The 19446-nt window shown below is 40.6% G+C and overlaps 1 protein-coding gene across 2 annotated transcripts in view; it reads right to left on the bottom strand.

The window, feature by feature from the left end:
* Positions 1-6581: 6581 nt before the first annotated feature.
* C1H1orf87 (chromosome 1 C1orf87 homolog) overlaps positions 6582-19446 on the bottom strand; it is an 82310-nt gene continuing 69445 nt past the window's right edge. Inside the window, 3 exon segments of one of the 2 annotated variants that reach the window (NM_001280395.1) lie at positions 6582-7021; positions 13759-13966; positions 17232-17311. In NM_001280395.1, the coding sequence (NP_001267324.1) occupies positions 6861-7021; positions 13759-13966; positions 17232-17311 (449 nt within the window). In that variant the 3' untranslated portion in view covers positions 6582-6860. 2 annotated transcript variants of the gene reach the window in all.

Below are 19446 nucleotides of genomic sequence, written 5' to 3'. Positions count from 1 at the left end.
CTAGCACAGAAGGAACATGTATTACTCCAGTTCACATTCCACTGGTGAGACCTAGCCAAGAAATCATGTCTGTTTGCAAGATGGGCTGTAAATGAAGCCCCTGCTCGACAGCTAATTTCCACCTTCAGCCACCCATTATGAAAGAAGGAGCACAAATTTTGGTGGACAGCTAGCTATCTCTGCCAATTTTGCTGAAGAAACAAAGACTCCATGAATGAGTTGGAGAGGGAAAGCCAGAAGATTCCAAATGGGCATTTCAAGCTGCAGCGTTTAAAAAGCTCTTGTTGGGAATTATATTCTTTTTCCTCCTATTTGCCAGGGTGTATCAGTAAGCTTCTGCCATGGCAACAATCTCGATTCTTAGTGGCTTATTTTTTGTTTATGTTCAAAGACTTGTTTTTGTTCATGTATAGGTTCATGTTGATGTCTATGATGTTGACTTCTACTGTGCTCCATGTTGTCTTTACTTTGGGTTCTAGGCTGCTATCACAGGCTTATCGGTGAAGAAAAAGAGAACATGGGAGAACCACAAAATATCCTTTAAAACTACCATTAGGAATGACATGTTACTTCTACCCAACTTCACTGACAAAAGGCAGTGATCAGGCTCAACAGGATGGAGTTAATTCTCTCACTGGGTGGCAAGTCATAAGTCATAAGTTATGGGCCAAGCCTGATTGACATCAATGAGGTTGGAAAGTATCATTCCCTAAGTGGATGAAGCAAACTTTGAACAATAGTTATTTTGCAATAGACGATACAAGGGACTCAGAATTCTTACCTTGTGGGGTTAGGGCACTGAAAGATCTTATGGAAATGCCCATCAACCTCAGGCAATAGTCACCCCTTCAGTTGTTGTCAGTCACTCATCATGAAATAGAGGATTTATATTTCAATCATGTGAATGTCAGAAGTCAAGTCCTTCTAGCCTGGGGCTGCCTTTAGCATTTCTGGAGTCCTGTCTTCAATACTCTCTGGAGGAGTGCACCCTGGGTGAGGAAAGGATCCCAATCCTGGCTTATCGTGGAAGAGGGGGGCATAGTGTATACAACCTAGGGGTATTGTGTGTGTTGTGGGAGGGGGGGACAGGAAATCATAAAAAAGCATCAGGTGGAAAAGGGATAATATGTGGCTTGCATATGCTTGTCCCTTTCCAGGAAAGGTCATCTGCCTTCACTCACCTGGCAGAATCCAGTTCAACATTCCAGGCTGAGTACAAGCATCTTGTCCCCCAATAAGCTCCCATTGATTCACTCAATTTGAGATGTTTATTCTTTCTGTTGTGCACTCATTACTCTCACGGTAAGTTTAAGAAAGTGCTTATCACACTAGTACAGTTATTTACCTACTTGCTGTCATAGGTGGAATTGCATCCCTGTGTGAAAGTTCTGCTGAAGTCCTAACCTCCAGTGCCGCAGAACATGATCTTATTTGGAATAGCCTTTTCAGAGGTGATCAAGTTAAAATGAGGTCCTTCATCGTTCTGGTGGGCCCTAATTCCATATGACTGGTGCCATATTGAAAAGAGGAAATCTGACATAGAGAGAGACACATACTGAAGGAGAATGTACTGTGAAGGTGAAGGCATAGATCAAGGTCATGCCTCAACGAGTCAAGCAATACTGAAGACATTAAGCCAAGGAAGGGGCATGAAACAGATTCTCCCTTGTGGCCCTTAGAAAGAATCAACCCTATTGATACTTTGATTTTGGGCTTCTAGCCTCCAGAACTGTGAGGTAATACAGTTTTGTTGTTTAAGCTGACCAGTTTGCAGTACTTGGTTATGGCAGCCCTAGCAAACTAATACACTTGCCTACACATCTGTTCCCCTAAATCCACTTCCACCTAATCCCTCCCAAATTAAGTCAGTTCTGGAGGACAGAAATACTGTTTTCTTTCCTTCTTTCTTTCTTTTTAATTATCCCTGATGCCTAGAAGGGCCAGGCACAGAGTTAGTTTTTGCTACAATTATTGATCACATTTTGCATTCTCTTTGGCCACAAGGGAGAGAAAAAAGGGACTAGAAGAGGAACTTGTTTTAGAAGAACAAGTTGGAGCTGTCTGGAAAGCAAAAGAAGACAAGTAGTGAGATCCATGTCCCTGAAGGTGTCCAAGAATATGCAGGCTGAAGGAAACCCTGCTTAGGGCTGGTTCTATGAGAACGTTGAGAAATAGTTTTGCTGGTTGTAATCTTCCAGAGATTGGTCTATTGATCAGTATTTTGGAATCCGGGTGAGTCAGAACCAGGCTAGGTGTCGCCCTTGTGTAGCTGTTGAAGATAGTGTGGGAGAGTGGGGTGTGTGTTTTAAGCAAAAGCTTGGTTCAAAGTGCCAATTTCTCTTCACCAGCTAAGTCTCGATCAGCCTTTGTCAGAGCTCAATCTGCCTGTGAATTTGCCTGGAATCCATTCCCAGCAGCACCATCTGTTTGCGATTGTCCTACCATCTGACCATTTACCCTTTGTCAACTTCCTCCTCCGGGCACTCCCACTGCCAGTTGGAATCCGCCCATGGATTCCACCCATTGTCCATCCTGGATAAACTGAGTCTGGAGAAAGACAGGACAGGAGAGAAGGGAAGAGGTGGGAATCGTTCCAATGTGGTAGCGTTCTTGGCCAAGAGGTGTCTGGGAAGCCCCATTAAGCCTTCACACAGAACCTGGAGAGAGAGCATGTGGCCCAGCCAGAGCCATATTGTGCCCCAGGCAGTCTGATGGCTCCACAAATAATATTGATGCCTTTTGTTTGAAAACTCTTTGTGGAGGTTTCCCATTCCCAACAAACCACGCTTGATGCTGGGCTTCCCGCAAGCCTCTTTGCCTTTTGCACAGTCCCGTGGCCAACTGTGCAGGCAGATGAGGGCCCCCGAATGCTAATGAGGGAAATGGCTGGCATTCCTAAGGCACGCCCGACTCTGGGAACCCCGCCTTTGTTGCTAAGGAACATTGGAACTGTAGCTGAAAGGCTCTTAGAAGAGAGAGGAGTGAAGAGAGGGAGAGAAGAAAGGAGAGCATTTGTTTTCAGAGCTTCACAGTTCTCTGGCCAGCTCCAAAGCTGTCCAATCTCTGATCCCAATTAGAATATCAAACCCCCTGTTATTGTTTCTCTTAATGATCTTGGGAAATTCCTCAGAAGAGTCAGCAAGCACTTAGCAAACTTTTTGGACTGCGCCATCTCTACAGTTGTGCTTCTAGTAGTGTGAACATACCATGCCAGAGTCCTGAAAACCATCTTTGTTCCAGTTCCCAGAAGGCAGTGATGAAGCTGGAGGATGGGAAGAGGGCAAAAAGCTGTTGGGTTTTCAAAATGTACCCGTGGGGGCTCCACTTAGCAGATGATTGCCAGGTGCCCACTCGGCAGTGCGTCTGAGCTCTGCGCTGGTCACAAAGACAGGAAGATCTTGTTCCTGGCTTGCAGTCACCTCCAGACTTGCTGGGAGGGACACACCACACATGCTAAAGAGAATTGTATGGGTTATTTGCTCTAACTGTGGCCAACAGCATTGAGGAACTTGGAGTTATGCAAGACTGGGTTCTAATCCTGGCTCAGTCACTCACAGCTATAAGTCCTTAGGCAAGTACATACACTACCCCGAGCCTCTGTTTCTCCCATGTACAATGGGCATGGTAATGCCAACCTCATTGGTTTACTTTGTGGAGTAAGTACAGGACAGAGAATGAGAGACAGGAATGTGGAACACATATTCTGTGCCCTCCAGGACCACACAGTCGGTGAACCATCTGTGGGCTTGGAAAATGTCTGTACCTGGAAAAGGCATTCAACCATTTGGCCCATTGGATGGGGTAAAATGAAATCCTGTATAAGACTAAAATAAGCTAGTTTCCCTTATGGAGCATGTCTATGTGCCAGGCATAGCGCTGGGCAATTTGCATGCATTATCTCATTTAATATGAATGATGCTCTCAGGTAAGTAGGGACTTGTTCAGGGCCACACAGCTGGGAAAGAGTCTGCCCAGCTGATGAGAACCTGCCTCTGTCATTCTGTGCCCTTTCCATCCTTAAAGCCTGAGGTTTTTGGGGGAGTTGGGACATACTCAATTGACACCAAGCATCTCCAGAGCACACTGAAGGATAACCAGTCCACTACCCACAGACATCCATTTAGGAAGGTTTTTTTGGAGGACACTGGTCAAGACTGACACCAGACTTTCCCAACACAGTGGTTATTAGAAGTTCACAATGACACAGCTCTGAGAAAAAAGGGAGAAAAGTAACAGACTTTCTATAAGTAAACCATGAAGTTCCAGCATAGAGATCATAATGATATTCTGAACCATAATGACTTCCTGGCACTTCTTAGTAATTTTCCATCCACCAACACCCCTCCCCAATGCTCCTTGTCTATCAATTCCCACTTTTTCTTGTTGAATTTAGAGTTGAGCCCAATATCTCTCCCCTACTGCAAAACTCCATTGCAGTGGTTCCTATGACTATTGTGATAGATTTGAGTAAAACCTGCCTTACGATTTTAACAAGAGTCAGAATAATTTTTTCTTTAAGACAGACAGACAGACACACACACACACACACACACACACACACACACACACACACACACCCCTTGGGGAAAAGCAGTGGAGAATTCCAGGAGACGATGCAAAAGCAATTGATACTTGACTCTAGAAGGCAGATACATCTCAAAATTTGTTCTTACTGTAGTAGTGGCCTGACCTCCCTATGCCATTTCACATAGACCGTTGTTCAAAGTACTTTGGAAGCTTCTTGAATGTTCAGCAGCTAAGGGAAGGGACATAAAAGGGTATATCTTTATTACATGCAAAGAACTGTCCAAATGGCATTGCTTTCAATGTTTATAACAATCCTTCAAACAGATGTAATTGCTTCTGTTTTATAGATGAAGGAACTGAACTCCAGGGGGATTAAGCAACTTGTCAAGTCTACCACCCGCTAAGTGCAAGAGCCAGATTTTGGCTATTTTTGAAGCTATTTATTCTTTTTCTACTCTCTGTGGAAATATGGGGGGTAGGGTAGTAGGGTGACTGTGGATCTAGATCTGGTAAAAGTTACCCTACTTATAGAAGTATTCATTCAGCCAAGACTATAGTACAGGTTATGCTTAACCTGTGGTCACACAGCTCTGGTGGCACCTTTCATGCTGCATTCTATGTAAATGCAGCCCCCTGCATTTGTGTAGCTTGGGGATGCTGAGGCTACTTATCAGAAACTATGCTAGATATTGGATATTAAGAACTGCACAAGGTAAAATCATTGCTCTTTAGGGCCTTATGATTTTGTCTAATAACCCCGACTTCAGGTTTAGGATCTTCTTTTACCCAAACTGCCTCTCCAACCCACTTACTCCCAGAGATGAAGGGTAAAGTGAGACCTTCTCAGTATCAGTTGACCAGTCCTTCACAGGAAGCACGAACCTTCTAGCAGATATTAACTGGCACAACCAAACAGCTTTCTTGTCCTCTGAGTCTGTTTCCTCATCTGTGAAACAGAGCTGTGAAACCTGTCTTATTGAATTGTCAGAGATAGACCAAACAAAGTACGTCTGGTTCCTCAAACACAATAGTTGCTCAAGGCATATTAAATTTTTGACCTACTATTCTAATTGCCCTTACTTGGCATTTTGTTAGAATGAGAAAGCCGTGTCTATTTGCTTGCTCTTTTGACCTAAAAGGCAGCCAGAAAGTCCAAGGGTTCTAGAAAGGGTGGTCAGTCGGTTTCAAGAGTCATTTTTCTGGACAACTCAAGGATTATAAAAACCAAAGCCGGTCAGACTAGAAGACCCTTAGAGACCATTTATTTTAGTGGATCCAAATAGTTTTGTTCTTAAGGCCTTGTCTATAAGAGTACATGAAGCACCTCATTTTATAAAATGGATAGAAAGGGATGCTCAGAGGCCTTTCTGTTTGATTTTCCCCTTGACCTAACTTGTTCATTTTGTCTGGCACACAGATTGGAAACTCAGTACCCTGATCACCCAGTATTAGTGATGGTGCTGGGAGCACATTGTCTCTGAAGCTCCAGGCCAGTGTTTCTTCAATGAGCTCATGCTACCTGTATGGTGTGATACGTGTGTAACTGTGTGCTATGTGAGTGGTGCAAAGTCAGGGGGGATGTTAAGAACAGAAGAACTATGGGAGCTGATGGAAAGTTCCACCTGGTTTTCCTGTCCAGGCAGAGCAAAGGATGTTACCTATTCCCAAAACCCTTTGTCCCAAGGAGTCCTTCCTCAAAACTTCTATCTGGGACTTTTGGAAAATACCCCTGGGGACAGTGTAATGTTGTTTAGTTTTGTACTGCAGAAAATATTGGACTTGTTCAGAAAACCTCACTTGAAATGGTTCTTCTACTGCTTAAGATTAAGATAGTGTATTGGTAATACTTTTATTTTTCTTATGGTATGGAAATCCTTCCTAGAATAATGACCAGGAGAAGGGATGATTTACCTATCCAAAAACGATGTTCATAGGTCTACTAGGTTCCAGGCACTGTGGGGAAGCGGCAACATTTAATGTTTTTTTTACTATGTGGAATTGCAGGGTTTGAAACAACATAGTTTGATTAGCAATGTAGGAAAAAATCAAACATGTAATATTAATAATAAGTTTTATTAAAACAGAAGGAGATTCTAAGTAGCTGGGTTCTTGCCACATCAAAAGATGAAACTAGGTTTCCTCTGATCACTTTGAACTGCTTATGAGTGAGCATCATAGCCAGAAAGTAAGTCCAAATCAAAAGCATCTACAATAGCTGCATCGGCCTCCACTCTGACAATGCCTCCGCCACTACACTTAGGCTGGGGAGAAACATGTGTCTGGGTAAAAAGGGAGATAAGGGAAACATCTGTTCTCACAATATGGGCTTGTTATCATAGCTCCTTTAAGTACCGCAGTGCTGGCTCCAAGAGCATATTTTCTCCCGAACGGAATCTGCGCAAGGCCTGGTCGATTTTCTGAGGGCTCAGGGACAGGTTGTAAATGAGATTGTAGTTGTGAATGAGGCGTCTGGCTCGTTCCTTCTCCAGAACTCCTGTGATTGGATTGGGTAGGTGGAAGGTTTTTTAAAGAGGATGGAGGGAAAACAGAGAAAACTATATATTAGCTTGAATGACTTCCAGGTAAAGACTAAATGTTAATACTTTGCAATTTTAAGCTTCTTAAAAATCAAGTGGCATATTAAAAAATATTTATAGCTGTGGGTATGCATCACAGATTTCAGGAAGAATCTGAGGGTGATTTCAGGGGAAAGAGAACAAGATGGGATCCAATAAGATCCATAGATAAATTCTAAAGCAATTTAGGCTTTTCTTTGCAACTTTAAAACTTGTAAGGCCAATTTTTGAAACATTGGGGGTGCCTAGCAAAAGTAATTTCTAATTGTCCTGAGTTCTTTTTATCTTGTTAAAGTCTCCAAACACATTCCTAAACATGCAGGGATTAAACAGCTTATTTTTAAAATGCATTTCTCTAAATGTATTTATAGATGTTCTTTGGTATCTGCAGGGATTAGGTCCATAATATTCCCCTCCCCAACAGTGATACCTACACCCATGGATGCTCAAGCCCCGATATAAAATGGAGTAGTATTTGCATGTAACCTATACACATTCTCCCGTGTACTTTAAACCATCTCTAGATTACTTGTAACACCTAATACAATGCAACTGCAATGCAAATAGTTGTTATACTGTGTTTTAAAATTTGTACTTTTTTTGTTGTCGTGTCATTATATTTTATTTCTATTTTTTAAAATATTTTTGATATGCAGTTGGTTGAATCTGTAGTTGCGGAATACAAAGATGCAGAGGATTGACTGTCCTGTGACTCCCTCCAGCTTGCTGTGCAATCACAGGTGAAGCATCTAACTTCTCATAGCTCAGAGTTTGAATCTGCGTAATAAAGGTGGTAATGTGTATGACTGCAGGATATGCTCTGGTACCCACACATTATATATGCCAATACCAATGTCAGTATGCTTTCCATGTTAAAATTGGGTAGATTTTGATGGCTGTTGGGAGGAGTCGCAGTGTAGACCACGGCATCACTGAAGATCAATAACTCACTCATAAGCCCCTAATTGCAAATATCTATGTGTCAGATACTGTGCTTGGGAATACAGAAGATTTAGAGAATTTTTATGCTACCTCTGGAAGTTCTCTGTCCCGTGGGGGAGAGAAGTTATTCAGAAAATTAACTGGGATACAACAATAATAATTAAACAATATTTAAATATAAAATTTACTATGTTCCAGGAACTGCTCCAAGCATTTCACCAATATTAACTAATTGAATCCTTACAATAACCCATTTCACAGAGGGTGAAACTAAAGCCTAGAGACTGCAAGTCTCTTGATTGCCTAAGGTTAACCACTACAGTATGTCATGGAATGAGGGGAAAGAGATTGCTTCAAGTAGGGGTCATTTTATTTATTTATTTATTTATTTATTTATTTATTTATTTATTTTGAGACAGGGTCTTACTCTGTTGCCTAGGCTGGAGTACAGAGGCACGATCATGGCTCACTGTAGCCTTGATCTCCTGGGCTCAAGGGATCCTCCCACCTAAGCCACATGAGTAGCTGGGATTGCAGGTATGTGCCACCACTCTCAGCTAATATTTTTATTTTTTGTAGTGATGAAGTTTCACTATGTGCCCAGACTGGTCTGGAACTCCTGAGCTCAAGCAATCCTCCCCCTAATCCCTCTCAAAGTGCTGGGATTATAGGTATGTGCCACTGTGCCTGGCCTCTTTTACTCTCCTTCATGTGTGGGAACTGTAAGAGTGATGGTGAAATTCCTTCTTAAAGAATCCAGAGGCAGTGCCTTGTCATTTTGCGGAAAGCCACTACTAGTCCATTAGAGTTGGGCAATGGTAGATACTTATCATCTCAGTTTAAGATACCAAATATTACTCATTTTTAAATGTGCAAGTACTATTGTGCATGGTGCCACCTTCTCAACTACTCTCTAATGGCTATTCTTAACAGTAGGCCACAATAGGTGGGGTCCTAATTTATTCTGTTCTATTCCAGTGTGTTCATTTTCTATTCTGTTCTGGTTTGTTCATTGCCTATTTATTGTCTGTCTCTCTTATTAGAACAGTGGTCCTTTCATTTATGTAAACCTCATTCTTTGAGTTGGCCAATTGCATCTTCGAAGTTTTCTGGATAGGATGGCTGCTCTCAGTCCTGTCTAGCTTTGCTTCCTCTGGCCATTTCTCCACACCCTGCCTCTGGAAATATAAGACATGGATTTGGAATAAGTTTATGACTGTAAGACAAAAAATGACTGAGGTGTGGTGGCATGCACCAACTAAGGTGGGAGGATCATTTGAGCCTGGGAGGTCGAGGCTGCAGTGAGTCATGATCGTGCCATTGCATTCTAGCCCAGGCAACAGAGTGAGGCCCCTGTCTTAAATAAATAAATAAATAAATAAATGTCAAAAGAAGAAAGAAAGAGGGAAAGAAGGAAAAGAAAACAGGGGTAATTAAATTGTGTGAAAATCAATAAAATATTAAGTTCACACAGTATCCAGTACTAGTAAGCACTCAATAATGTGAAATTTTACTATAGGATAATTATAATAATTATGTCATCAACATTATTTTAAAAATATATAAACAGTATATATGTAATTGCTTATTAAAATAGCATTTAGTTTATATTTTAATTAAAAATTAAAAGTTATGTTAAAAAATACATCTAGGAATCACAGTAGTATTTTCTATCTTCTAAGCTTTACCATTGATAGAAGATGCCTAGAGTCAAACAAAAAGTCCACTGAATGAAATTTGTATCTGTCTAATTTACTCTGTCATTAGGGGATGCCCAGAACAGCTGCATAAAATAGCCCTTACAATCCATCTTAGTGTTGGAAAGCCTGTCTTTTCTAACCAGAACCAAAATAAAAAAATAATAAGAATCCTTTTTTTTTGAGATGGAGTTTCGCTCTTGTTGCCCAGGCTGGAGTGCAGTGGCATGATCCCGGTTCACTGCAACCTCCACTTTCTGGGTTCAAGTGATTTTCCTGCCTCAGCCTCCCAGGTAGCTGGGACTACAGGCGCCTGCCACCACGGCCGGCTCATTTTTGTATTTTTAGTAGAAACGGGGTTTCACCATGTTGGCCAGGCTGGTCTCGAACTCCTGACCTCAGGTGATCCACCTGCCTTGGCCTCCCAAAGTGCTGGGATTACAGGCGTGAGCCACTGCACTCCACCATAAGAACCTTTCCAACATCAACTTCATTGTACAGTATACAAAGAACTTTCAATCTTTTATCTCATTTGATCCTTTCTCAAATCTGGGAAGTATGTTTTATTATTATCAGTTTTACTTTGTAGATGAGGAAACAGGTGAAGAGAATGTAAGTGACTGGCTTTTATGGATCAACAACTGGTGGAGTCTGGATTTGAATCTAAATCTTCTGATAAAAAAAAACAAGCAAAATCGTGTGCTCTTTCTAGTATGTCATGGGACTGGGTGTAGTGGGGATTCATGGAGAGGAGAGCTGGGCTTGAATTATGGCTCACCATCCTACTGGCTATTATTTTATCACTTTAAGCTTGGCTTTCTTCTCTGTAAATAAGGATACTAATCCCTTCAGCATGTTGTTGATGTGAGGATTTAGTGATGTAGTATATGTAAAGTCCGGGCTCATGCAGAGGAATTTCTTTAAGGCTCTCATTGCATTATCCCTCCCTGAACTCTAAAACACTTTCTATTTAGCTTTCACTTCACTGGGAAAATTCCAAATGCAACATTCACCCAGACATTTATCTTAACCACTGTTTTTTTTTCTTTAGAAAACATGACCAGTTATTCATAGTCATTCCTTATCCCTTCTCCTCAAGGCTATTTTGTTGACAACCCCCATTAGAGAATAAGCACAGTAGGTTCCCAGAAGCACTGATGTGATGATGGATGGCCTGTCCTCATCCTGGATGGAGAACATGCTGGCCTACATATTTCTTTGCACATAATAAAGAATAGTGATTCATCCATGGGCAAAGCAGATATCATCTGCTCAGCATCTAGAATGGGGCTATGGTGGTCTGCTAAGTACTGTGGGTTAATAAACCAACAAAGTGACCTCAGTTAATCCTCTTTCCTCATTAAAGACAGTTGTAGATTTTCCCAGATCTGGCTGACACATTCCTTGGCTGTTGAGGAACTAATGAATTTCATGGAAACAGAGAAAACAGGCATAAATAGTGAAGAGGCCATGAGAAAGGCATTTCAAATCTGTCGGAATCTGCCTCCAAAGTCAACAAACTCCGTTTCTCCTCAGAATGGTTCAGAAGCATGAGAAAGCTCCCAGTCTTTGGAGAGTGTCTTAGCAACTAAGTTTATGATCCATTATCCACTATCACAAGTAAGCATTTGTTTCTTTAGCAATGTCATTTTTTAAAAAAATGTTTTGTTATTGCTTTTAACCTCATCACCACTCTCATAGCCCTGTTGTGAATACCCAGACTCAGGGTTATTTCAATAATCTTTTCATCTCCTTCTCTCCAGTACCTTCCCTGAGTCATCCATCTCAGCTTTCATTATGCCTTCCTCCGCATGTACGTTTGGATACTGGGTAAAGAATGAAGCCTCATCCTATCCCTTAGGGTTCATAATAGGTTCTCAACTTTACTGTATGTCCAACATCCACCTCCAGTCCTGTCTTGATACTCGCTTCCCATCATACTCATTCTCACCTTCTAACTTTTGCAGGAGATGACTTCAAACTCGGGATGACCTGTCCAACTATCCAAATTCTACCTGAAGTCTCAGCTCAAGTTCTCTCTTTCTTGGAGTCCTTTCTTGGTCCCGAGCCTCGCATTAGATGGTCAGCCTCATTTCATACCTTCACTTTCCTTTTGACTCTTGAACTCTTATTTGTGCCTTCATTTGTCTCAAACTCTTGGGCTCAAGTGATCTTCCCACCTCAGCCTCCCAAAGTGCTGGGATTACAGGCATGAGCCACCATGCCCAGCCATGTAACTTCATTTGTAATACTTAATGCTGTGTTTTAATTTTGTTTGTTTACTGGCAGTGAACTATTGCTAGTCTCTGTGTCTTACCTAAAGGTAAGCTCCTTGAGGCCAGAGACCATGTCTCATCCTTTCTGGTTTTCCTCTTGGTTCAGCCTCTAACACAGTTCTAGGCTCATAACGGATTTTTAATAAATAACTTTATAATTCAACCAGATGAATCTTTCAATTAAAATTTTCAGTTTTTTTTTCTCTTTGGTATAATTATTAAGAGTCCTTGGATTTTGTATGGCAATTATACTTCCTCGTGGTCTAGAATTAAGTTGCTTTGGAAATTCAAAGCAAAACAAAAACACACAAAGAGAATGAAAGGACAGACATTGCTATTGTCATATGATTACTTCTAGATGGTACTAATGTGTACACCAACTCTTCATGAACCACAGTATGTAAGTAAATAAGACAGTTTGGGACCATGTGCTTTTCTATCTGCTCCCTCTTTTCCCAGCACTCTGATGTGGTTCTAGACTTCATTCTCTCTCTCCTTTCCACTTTCCCTTATTTCACTTTCTCCTTCATTCTGCACATAGTCATCAAGGATCCTTCGGAAGTACAACTTCATTACACCACTCCTCTACTTAGAAACTCTCCGTGCTCTCATTATCTTTGAATTGACTCCAAATTCCTTGGTCTGGCATTTAAAATCTTTCAATATCTGGCCCCATTCTTTATTTCCATCTTTATCATTTAATATTCTTTTTAATAGCCCCTATATTGAGCACCCTGCACTGAGCTTCACACACAGCATTTGCACCTTTGCCAGAAAAGGCTACTTCATTCCTTTGTGACCAAACTGCATTTTAAGTTTAATGATCAATTTAACATTAACAAAGCCTTCCATTATGACCCCACCAGGAAGAAATTCACTTTTCTCTGAATGCCCACAGAGCATACTCTAACAACATTTATCACCATCTATCTTGGATTTGGTTATTTACGCACACTGGCTCATGTATTTCTTTCCTCAAAACAAAACTGTGCAAGGTGCCAGGGATAAAAAAAGGAAGATAGTCTACTGGTGAGATGGTAATAAGCCCCCAAATAAAAATATACAATATGTTGCATATGATGATGGATGTTAAAGAATCCTAAGAAGCCATAGGAAAGTTGGCCTAGATCTGTCTGGGAGTCTCAGGGGAATCGTGTTTGAATTCAAACATAAAAGATGTTTAGGTATTGATTAGCCAGGGGACAAGATGGGGAGTTCGTGGGGGTTGGGGTAAGTAGAGAGGAAACAAAGAGCCCAGATGAAAGGCTGGGAGTTAGAAATGGCACAGGCGTGTGCGAGACAAGGCCTGCTTGAGGCAAGGCAAGTTATTCATTATTACTGGGCAGGACGTGCTGAGAGAATATCAATAGTATGAGAAGAGATTGGCCAGGTGGATAGGGACCAGATTTTGCCTTGCTAAGGAGTTTGGAGTTCATCCTCTTATCAGTGGGGTATCTCTGAGGTATTTTAATCAGAGGAATTATAAAATTGGATTGTGGGTTTACTTTTTGGCAGTAGGGTGCAGGAAGTATTGGGAATACAGAGAAATTATAAGCAATCTGGTATGGGATTCCTGTCTGATTCATCTTCATATTTTTGGATTGTGCTCAGCACATTGCAGGGCACATGATTTATATATTAATTATATCATTTGTTCAAGAGGCAAAAGAAAATGAGGTGCCTACTTTTAGACTAGACCACAAATAGAAACCTATGCCAGCTTTACAATTCATACTTCACCTGTGTTACTCAGATCACACAGGTAGAGGGCATTTTCCAGCTTCCTGAACCTGTCTATCCATGTCTCACATTCCTCAGCCTTGTTCTTCACAGCTGGATTCACGAAGGGCTGGGAGACTGGCCTGATCTTTAAAAGTTTCAGAGGATCTTTGCAGGCTGAAGTTTCAGCAGGAGAGCTTTCTGGCTGCAGCTCCTCTTCTGGAGTTTTCTACCAAAACAACAAAAGCATTGGCAACACATTCACCACCCAGAGCTTCTCCAATCTCTTGGCCAAAGATGAGGCCACACAACTAGCAAGATTTATAGCAAGGTTTGAGTTTGGAAAGCTAAGAGGATGAGCTTCAAATCTTCAGTGCCATAAGATCATATCTGCCAAATCTTGCTGGATACAAACATGTGAAGTGTGTGTGTCTAAAGAGAAGGGTGACATCATGATTTTTATTCAGTTTTCATTTTTGACTTGCATGAAGCAAAGAACTTTGTAACTGACTGAGGCTTTTCATGATGTTCTACTCTGTTTTGTACTAGTGGGGTCTGCAGGGGGTAGACTTCAGACAATGCTCATACTTCTTGAAAGAAATACCTCTGGGTCATGAGTGTGAGGTTTTTGACAAAAGATGATCGAAACAATAATGATGTTATCTTAGGCTTGTGGGTCCATTTCAAAGGATGTTAAAGCACTCTTAGTCTGCCAGTCCTGTTCATTTAGCAAAGGAGGCTGGGGCCCAGAAAGTACAAGTGGTTTACTAAGATCACACACATCTTAGAGTAGACCTAAGACTAGAAGCAGGGCATAAAGGCTAGCTCATCTTAGTGTCCTAAACTCATTGCCAGTATAAAATAGAGGTGTTTTAGAACTAAATAGACACATCAGTCCCAGCAGTGCCATATAAGGCATTCTGATCTTTACCATGTGCAGCGAGTGGGCATCTATTATTTGATCTGCCCAGCCCACCTTTTGCAGAAATTGCCCTTCCTGCTGACCCACACAGCTGTGGAAAGAACTGCCATGTTCTGTCTGCATAGTTTAGGACTGGGCATCTAATACAAAATCAACCAAAAACCCATTGTCCAGGAATTTTGGTACTATTTGTGAGAGAAAAATGGAGGTGATTATGTGTGAGATATTGGAACTCTAGCAGGTTTTCCATTTTGTGTACTGCAAATGAGAAAAAGCTGGTCTACTGAGAAAGAAAGAGAGAGAATATGAAGCTGACAACAGAGAGAAGAAAAAAGATATAGGAAGTCTTGATGGTGTTAGAGTCTCTGGTTTTAGTTCATTGTTGCATTTCTGTCCTTTGAGAGTATAATATGCTTCTCTATTCTTCCAATAAATTAAGCTAGTAGAGTTGGTTTTGTTCATTGAAATCTAAATATTCCTAATTAATTCACCATAAAATTATGCCTCTAACTTTTGTATACCATCTGTGTTCCCCCAACTTTCAAATGTCTGAATTTTTCCAATTTTGTACCTTTGTCTCAAACTTCTCGTATATAAGCTGTGAGAATCCCAAAGCCCTAAAGAATTGTAAGTGCAATAAGAAGCCAAATTCTGAGTTGGTTAACAAACATGGATTAAGTTGCTGCTGGGGAATGTAAAGAATTCTTTTGTTTGAGATCATGGAATGCTATATGAAATTGTACCCACATGGATGACAAACAACCAGTACGTCTTAACGGATTCCTATAAAAAGAATTCTACTTTGATAAAATCAATTTTGCGAAAAGCAGAAAGTTTTTATATAGTAAATTAGAATAGTGATTCTTATACTTTTTTTAGAGCATTGGACTACTTTAGAAATCAGATGAAAGCTTTAGAAAATCTGACCAGATTAATGCACATTTGCATACATTTTGATGGATAATTTTAGAGAGATCACAGGTGCCCTTGGATCTGAGAAATTACTTTTAAGTAGTTTTATATTTCTTTAGATAGTTCAACACTCTCTCTTTGACCACTGAAGACAAGGAAAAGGGGAGATTTGTAGGGACCTGAATCAGACTTAAGCAAGTAACTAACAATGTAACTAATACATCCTTCACTGTTTTGGTCCCACTGTATCTGGATGAAGTTCACATTCCTTGGGTGGCACACAAAACCATTTATATTCTAGTTCTTGCTTATCTACCCAGCTAATCTTCTTTTAGTCCTATATACATATCTTCTTCTTTGGCCACAAAAACCTGAAAAATGGAAGCTGTTTTATACCTTTTTGCCATTATAATGTTGTTACTTCTGTTTTAAAAACCCTTCTTGCCATATATGCCTTGATTGTTTGGGTTCTTACTCATTCTTCAAGACTTGGCTAATTGTTTATTTCCTGTGGGACGCCTTCCCCAACAGCGCCAGGCTGGGCAAGAGGTGATTCTTTGTAGCTCCCCATCACAGCACTCCTACTGGATGTTGTCTATGTCTGTTTCAAATATTACCTCTACCAGAGATCCAGAGGTTGAGCCTGTGAGATAGTTTTTAATGTATCTTTGAGGTCTGGCTAGTGGCTGGCACACAGTAGGTTGTCAAGACATGTTTAATGAATGAATAAGTGAATGAATGAATGATTTTCTCAGGGACAATAGGAAACTTGCTTTACCAGACCCCTGCTTCAATTTGCCTTTCTAAAAAGTGGGACAATCAATTCCGTTTGTACAGGAATGTGAGAAGAATCAATTATCGCAGAGATGCAGTAAATTCTTTAAACAAGAAGCAAAATAAAAGAGCAAAGTATATTTTTTATAATCTTATTCACAACAGACTTAACACTCAAGGAGAAAAGCATTTGCTGTTGTTTCTTGCATGGCAAGAGGCTTGCCAAAATGGGTACTATTTTCTAAAATATTTCAACGTGTGAAGTGCATGAGGAGGCCTCCCGTCATTTTAAGATGAATTATGTTCTAATCCGGGCATTTAAAAAACAACAACAGAAAAACTCAGGCTGTTTTTAAATTCTGTCTACAACTTCTCCTGGCTAAATGCTGGGAATATTAAAATGGGTTTTAACTGCTTGCCAGATTTTTTTCTTTCTTTCTTCTTTTTAATCAGAGAGGCTATTACATTTTAAAATGTGGTGTCTGGGGAAAAGGTCACCCTCAGTTTCTGGAAGTTGGAATTAAGATGTTAAAATAGATCTCATAATCACTCTTTATTTTGATGGCAGTTTGTGAATCGGTCACAAGCTTTGGAAGGACACCCAGACGTATGCTACAAGTCCAATTTCTTGGGGCAGGTGGCAAGCCCATCACCAAGTGATGGCAATAGGTTTCTGCAAACCAGCAAGGACAGAAACTAACCCACACTTAAGTAGTTCTTTTGCCTCCTTCTTTGCCCAAGGAGAGTCTTGAAGTCAAAGACAGTCTGACATCAAGGGTTTGGGAGAAAATCAAAACCCACAGGAGCGAGCCCCATCCAGCATCAGAGAAAAGGCCAAGTATCCATGAAAACCTTCCCCCAAACTCTATATACCCCAGGTGCATACCATATGTTCAGTTTTGCTTTGAGACATCTCGGGGACTTCAGGCTCCATTGGAGGGGCAGGGGCTTTCTTTTCATTCTTCCCTGAACAAGAATACAAAAAAAAAGGAAGGGTTTAGCTTGGTCTCTTCATTTAACACACACATATACACAAGGCAACAACAACAACAACAACAACAAAAATGGAGGCTTTGCTCTGTGGTTGGCACTGTGTTAGGTAATGGGAACACTCTGATGAGTGAGAAAAACCTGATTCCCACCCTGGTGGACCTCAGATTTGGAAGTAGATGTTAAACAATGACTCTAAATTTTTATTTAGTTACAAGTTACTATAAAGAAAACTAAAGAAAAATATGAGAAAATAGGAAAGTATTTAAACTTCTTTGGGGGCCGGGGTAACAGTGGTGGGGGTTTCAGAGGAAGTGACACTAATTCGCAACCTGAAGGATTGGTTTTAGTTGTGTTTGTAGCACTTATCACTACTGAAGAGGAGTTATCCAGGCAAAGATGATGGTGGTGATGCACACAGAGCAGAGAGTTCCAGAAAAGCAGAGACAACAACCTGTAGCAAGGCCCTAAGAAAGGCTTTTGTAACTTAGGGAGTTGAAGGGATGTCTTCCTGTGGTCCTGCCTCTTAAGAACCTCTGCCCCTCCTTTTACACACACATGCACCCAAAGGACCAGGCACAACCTTTCTCATCTTCCTTCCTTGCTTCTTTCAATGGTCAGTGGTACTGGACGGGAACAGGTTGAACAGCCTCATCCCTAATCCAGTGGATTCTGTTTTCCAGGTACTACTTGCTGCAGGCTGCTGCCTTCATGAATAGAAGAGATTTCCACAGGATGCAGGAAAAACACAAACAAATATTAAGACCTGTGGAAATCCTCTGAGCCTTATTGTAGGTATCCTTCACTGATCACTCAGTACATTCCATCTGACTTGGTGACTTATTTATTTTGCAAGTCTGCGGATGACTGTACAGCACAGGTTTCTGGGAGCCTCAGCTTTATTATTCAGTGCATAATTCAGATATGCCATTAACAAATGTATATTATTTCTAAATTGAGTCTCACTATTTTTAATAAAAATGATTTAATGAATACATTTTAAACAATGGAGGCAGTGTACCATAGTGGTTGACAGTATAATCTCTGGAGCTAGATGCCTTGGCATTGATTCCTGGCTTTGTTCCTTGCTGGCTGCATGACCTTGAGCAAGTTACTTGTCCTCTCTGTGCCTCAGTTTCCTCTTCTGTATAAAGGGGATAATGACACCTGTAGGCTATTATAAGGATTAAATGGACTAGAAAGTGTAAAGCAAGTACCTGAAACACAGCGACTGTTCAGTGAATGTTAACTAATAGTGTTATCTAGGTAAGGATATTTTTACAAATAAATTCACATATCAATTTAAAAGCCATTTGTTATATGGACTTTTAGCATCACACTTACAAATCATTGTGAAAGTTCTCCCTCAGTTTCTTGATGAAGAAGACATGTGATTTCATAACCTTCTTTGAAGCCCCAGCACCCCTCATTAGAATTAAATACTCAATGAATGCATGTTAAATAAATGATCATGTGTTCTAATACGTAGTTTGAAAAATAAAGTCACTAGACATTTAGTGTCGTTTTTCCAAATTCTTTTCCAATCCTGGGAGAGGAGTGATTTTTCTCTGTGTTTCTTTATCCTCTCATATCTACCCCAGATGCTATATAGAGCAAACCTTAATAGTGGCTAAACGAAGAGTATGATGGCATCCAGTTAGGGTGGCCTTTTGAGGCAGATCTTATTTGATCTGTTGAACGTTTAAGTTGTCACAAGAACCCATCCTCAACTAGTAGCATTGGCTACTGCTTATTTCAACCAATATGTGAAAGAAAAGCTTTCTGTTTATTATAAAAGGTTCAAAATACTCTGAATCATACAGCTCTCCTGTTAAAGGGATTCTTGAAGCAGTACGTGGGGAAAGGGGAGGAGGATGAACAGACAGACCTAACATCTGACCCTGATTCTTCTCTTTACCAGCTTCAAGCTTTTGGGTCTTAATTCTTTCATTTGTGAAATTAAAGAAATTTGCGATAATACTGTGGAGATTAAAGAAAAAAACCTACGTAAAATACCTAACACAGGGAAGATGCTCAATTCAAGGTATTATTATCTGTTGTTGTGTTATTATTATTATGTGCCCTTCAGCAAATCGAGCTTCCCCAGAGAA

This window comes from Pan troglodytes, chromosome 1 (genome assembly GCF_028858775.2).
Source record: "Pan troglodytes isolate AG18354 chromosome 1, NHGRI_mPanTro3-v2.0_pri, whole genome shotgun sequence".
NCBI classification, from domain to species: domain Eukaryota; kingdom Metazoa; phylum Chordata; class Mammalia; order Primates; family Hominidae; genus Pan; species Pan troglodytes.
The sequence above is the reverse complement of the archived record's forward strand: the minus strand, read 5'-3'. Positions and strand labels throughout refer to the sequence as shown.